At 33.7% G+C, this 3,789-nt stretch overlaps 1 protein-coding gene across 1 annotated transcript; it reads left to right on the forward strand.

The window, feature by feature from the left end:
• The first annotated feature begins 1,113 nt into the window (after positions 1-1,113).
• Positions 1,114-3,220, forward strand: LOC107900373 (aquaporin NIP1-2). The gene is made up of 5 exons (XM_016825995.2): positions 1,114-1,369; positions 1,464-1,688; positions 1,767-1,964; positions 2,391-2,452; positions 2,942-3,220. The coding sequence occupies exons 1-5, from the start codon at positions 1,241-1,243 to the stop codon at positions 3,153-3,155; spliced, it is 828 nt and encodes a 275-aa protein (XP_016681484.1). The 5' UTR covers positions 1,114-1,240; the 3' UTR covers positions 3,156-3,220.
• Positions 3,221-3,789: the final 569 nt, after the last annotated feature.

Below are 3,789 nucleotides of genomic sequence, written 5' to 3' on the forward strand. Positions count from 1 at the left end.
GCGCATCCACGTGGGCGCGATTTCACAAATTCTTCTCATAAAGCATCCTGCTAGAAGCGATTTTATACTATTTGCTCAGAAACGTCAAGTCGAAATTATTTTTCTAGGACCAACTGTAGCAAAAGCGTGTCCACGAGGGCGCGATTTCACAAATTCTTCTCAAATAGCATGCTGCTTGCAGCGTTGTTTTATACTATTTGCTCAGAAACGTCAACTCAAAATTATTTTTTCAGGACCTACTGTAGCAAAAGTGCATCCACGTGGGCCCGACTTCACAAATTCTTCTTATAAAGCATCCTGCTTGAAGCGTTTTTTAAACTATTTGCTCAAAAACGTCAACTCGAAATTATTTCTTCCAGGACCAACTGTAGTAAAAGCGCGTCCACGAGGGCGCGATTTCACAAATTTTTCTCACAAAGCATCCTGCTTGAAGCATTTTTTAAACTATTTGCTAAGAAACGTTAAGTCAAAATTATTTTTCCAGGACCTATTGTAGCAAAAGCGCGTACACGTGGGCGCGACTTCAAAAATCCTTCTGATAAATCATCCAGCTTTGATTTTATCTTAAAACCCCATAAACACGAAACGTAATTCAATTTTGAATAAATTTTAATTAATTTAATTATGAAACCCTTAACCCTAATCACTTATTTGTTTACTTTTTTCTCCAAAAATCCTAAAACCCTAACGTGGGAGACACGGTGAAATCGCGTCCACGTCAGCGCGATGTCAGGGTACGTGCCAGGAAATCGCGTCCACGTCAGCGCGCTTTGCTGACGTGGACACAAATCATGCTTCAGAGGACGCGATTTATTGCCATGTCAGCAAAGCGCGCTGACGTGGCCGCGATTTCCTGGCACGTACCCTGACATCGCGCTAACGTGGACTCGATTTCAGGGAAAAGAGTCCATTCTAGTAAATAATAAAATATCGGGCCCATTTCAGTAAATTTTAAAAAAGAATTGGCTTTTTTTAGTATTTTGCCTTTTTTTTCTTCATTTTTATTAATTATTATTTTTTAAATAGACAAAACCCAACTTGTCTTTCTTCCAGTCCTGTTTTTTCTGGATAATCTAGGTTGCCCTTTAAATACCCTTTGGTTTGTTGGGTTTTTGGAACACGTTTCTTCATTGTTGTTGGGGAGCAAAAACTAGCACAAGAAGCAAAATCCGTCTCCTCTGTTTCTTCCCCTTTTTTTCAATGTTATGTTAATTTTCCTGTTACATAAAAGTTAGCAATCATGGCTGAGAATAATGGAAATCATGGAGTAGTTTTGAATGTGAACGCGGAAGCCAATCAGAATCCGCCTCCATCAACCTCCAAAACCAAAGATTCCGACGTCGGTTTCACTGTTCCCTTCATGCAGAAGGTAACTATATAAACATATTATATCTTCTTTTTTAAGTTCTCGGTAATCTTAATCCCATATAATTATGAATTATGATTATGTTTGAAATTTGCAGCTGATGGCTGAGGTGTTGGGCACATATTTCTTGATATTTGCTGGTTGTGCATCAGTGGTGGTGAATGTAAACAATGAGAAAGTTGTATCACTGACTGGGATTTCCATAGTTTGGGGATTGGCCGTCATGGTGTTGGTTTATTCAGTGGGTCATATCTCCGGTGCTCATTTCAATCCTGCAGTCACCATTGCTTTTGCTACCTGCAAAAGATTCCCTCTCAAACAGGTCACTGCAATGTTCTGCTATTGATATGTATGTGGAGCTTCCAATGGTTTTAATTTGATTTGATTCTTTTCAATATAGGTTCCAGCTTATATATCAGCTCAAGTTCTTGGATCAACTATGGCAGCTGGAACACTTCGTCTTCTGTTTAGCGGACCCCACGACGTCTTCGCCGGAACGTCACCGCAAGGGTCGGATTTCCAAGCATTCGTGATTGAGTTCATCATCACTTTCTACCTCATGTTCATTATATCTGGCGTTGCCACTGATAACAGAGCTGTAAGTTATAATTAAAAAAAGATTATATGAAATTGGGATTCCTTTCAATAATATCTCCTTTCAATAAGAGCATGTCACTTCAATATTTTTATCTTAAATTTCAGTATTTTATCTTGAAAAAAAATTAAATCCAATATCATCGACTAAAATTTAGGATGAAAATACTGAAATTTTATTAAAAAGGGATATAAATAAAATGATATGTCAGTTTCATATAATACTTTCCAGTCACAAATAACCTAAAAATAAAGGAATTTGGTGAAGTTTAAGGAGCAAACCTCATTTTCCTTTTATATCCAACAATATTTGGTAATACTATTGATTAATTTGCCTAATATATTCAAACCATTTAAACTATAAAAGGTTAATGACAGTGAAATCAGTCTTCCAGATCTTTTTATCCACTGCTCTATCAAAAATATGCAGATTGGTGAACTTGCTGGACTTGCCGTTGGGGCTACAGTGCTGCTTAATGTGCTGTTTGCTGGGTATTACTTTTTTTTACTTACCTACTTAGATTCAAAATCTAACCAAATCTTATACAACAGATATACGTGTTTGGCTCCATTCCATTATTTTTTTATTCATTAATATTCAATATATGTTTAATTAGCATATAAAACTTTATTTTTTAAATATAAATTATATACTTTATATTATAATATTTGTTATATTATAATATTTAGTAACTTTATATACTTTTCTTTAATTAAAATTTCAAATATAAATAATTTAACATCTATTTTAATATTACCGTTTATTTAATTTCTATAAGATATATTATAATAAAAAGAGAAAAATAACATAATTAATTCATCCAAACCTTAAATATTAGACCCAACATATTTTGGCGAAGTTTCAATTTTTTTTCCCTAAACCCATTTTAATATATATATATATTTCCCAAATCCTTTTGAACATTGTTTAAATTTGGACAAGCCCAGGCGAAAGTAAGCATAAGTTTCTGCGAATGACAGGCCAATTACAGGAGCATCAATGAACCCAGCAAGGAGCTTGGGACCGGCAATAGTATGGAATCATTACAAGGGAATATGGGTATACCTTACTTCACCTATTATTGGAGCTGTGTCGGGTGCTTGGGTTTATAACATGGTGAGGTACACTGACAAGCCATTGCGGGAGATCACCAAGACTGCTTCTTTTCTCAACTCTTCCCGTAATTGCGGTTAAACTTAGGTCTCTTTTTCATGCAAACTTTACCTTGGACTCTATAATGTAATACTTTCATTTCTGCACTGCTCTCTTTTTGTTACTTATCATTTCCGAAAGATGATGGTTTAACAGATCTTGACATTAAATTTTGGGGAGTTTACAAAACTTTAAAAATTTTAGTGAGAATCTTCAAAAATTATTATAGGTTTAATTATAACTTTCAAAAATTGTAGAGGTTTTAAGAAAATTTTCACAAAAATTCTGAGGAGTCTCACTAGAATTTTAAAAAAATTTCAAAAGTATAATACTAATTTTTTAAAAAATTATACTAATTTTTTAAAAAATTTAAGGATATAATTAAACTTTTCAAAAACTTTGGGCCTCTATTTAAATGGCTAAGCAACCTATCTAAAATTAATTAAAATAGATATTAGGTAAACGAATGGACTAACATAGATTTTAAAATCAATTAATAATAAGCTCAACTTTAAGTCAAGATTACAGATACACTACTTTAACAACTTTTGTTAAAGTTCCAAACCATGATTGCTTGAATTAATTATGAAATTATTCTAGTAGGCCTTAATTGTAGGCCATATCTAGCAAATTAGATATACTGGTCCTTTATTACATCATCAAGTTTTGATGAAAT

Source organism: Gossypium hirsutum, chromosome D06, assembly GCF_007990345.1.
Source record: "Gossypium hirsutum isolate 1008001.06 chromosome D06, Gossypium_hirsutum_v2.1, whole genome shotgun sequence".
Taxonomy (NCBI): Eukaryota; Viridiplantae; Streptophyta; class Magnoliopsida; order Malvales; family Malvaceae; genus Gossypium; species Gossypium hirsutum.

Coding starts and splice junctions, on each gene's coding strand:
- LOC107900373 (XM_016825995.2), top strand. CDS start 1,241: ATGGCTGAGAATAATGGAAATCATGGAGTAGTTTTGAATGTGAACGCG. Junction 1,370..1,463: donor CTGTTCCCTTCATGCAGAAG/GTAACTATATAA, acceptor TGAAATTTGCAG/CTGATGGCTGAGGTGTTGGG. Junction 1,689..1,766: donor AAAGATTCCCTCTCAAACAG/GTCACTGCAATG, acceptor TTTTCAATATAG/GTTCCAGCTTATATATCAGC.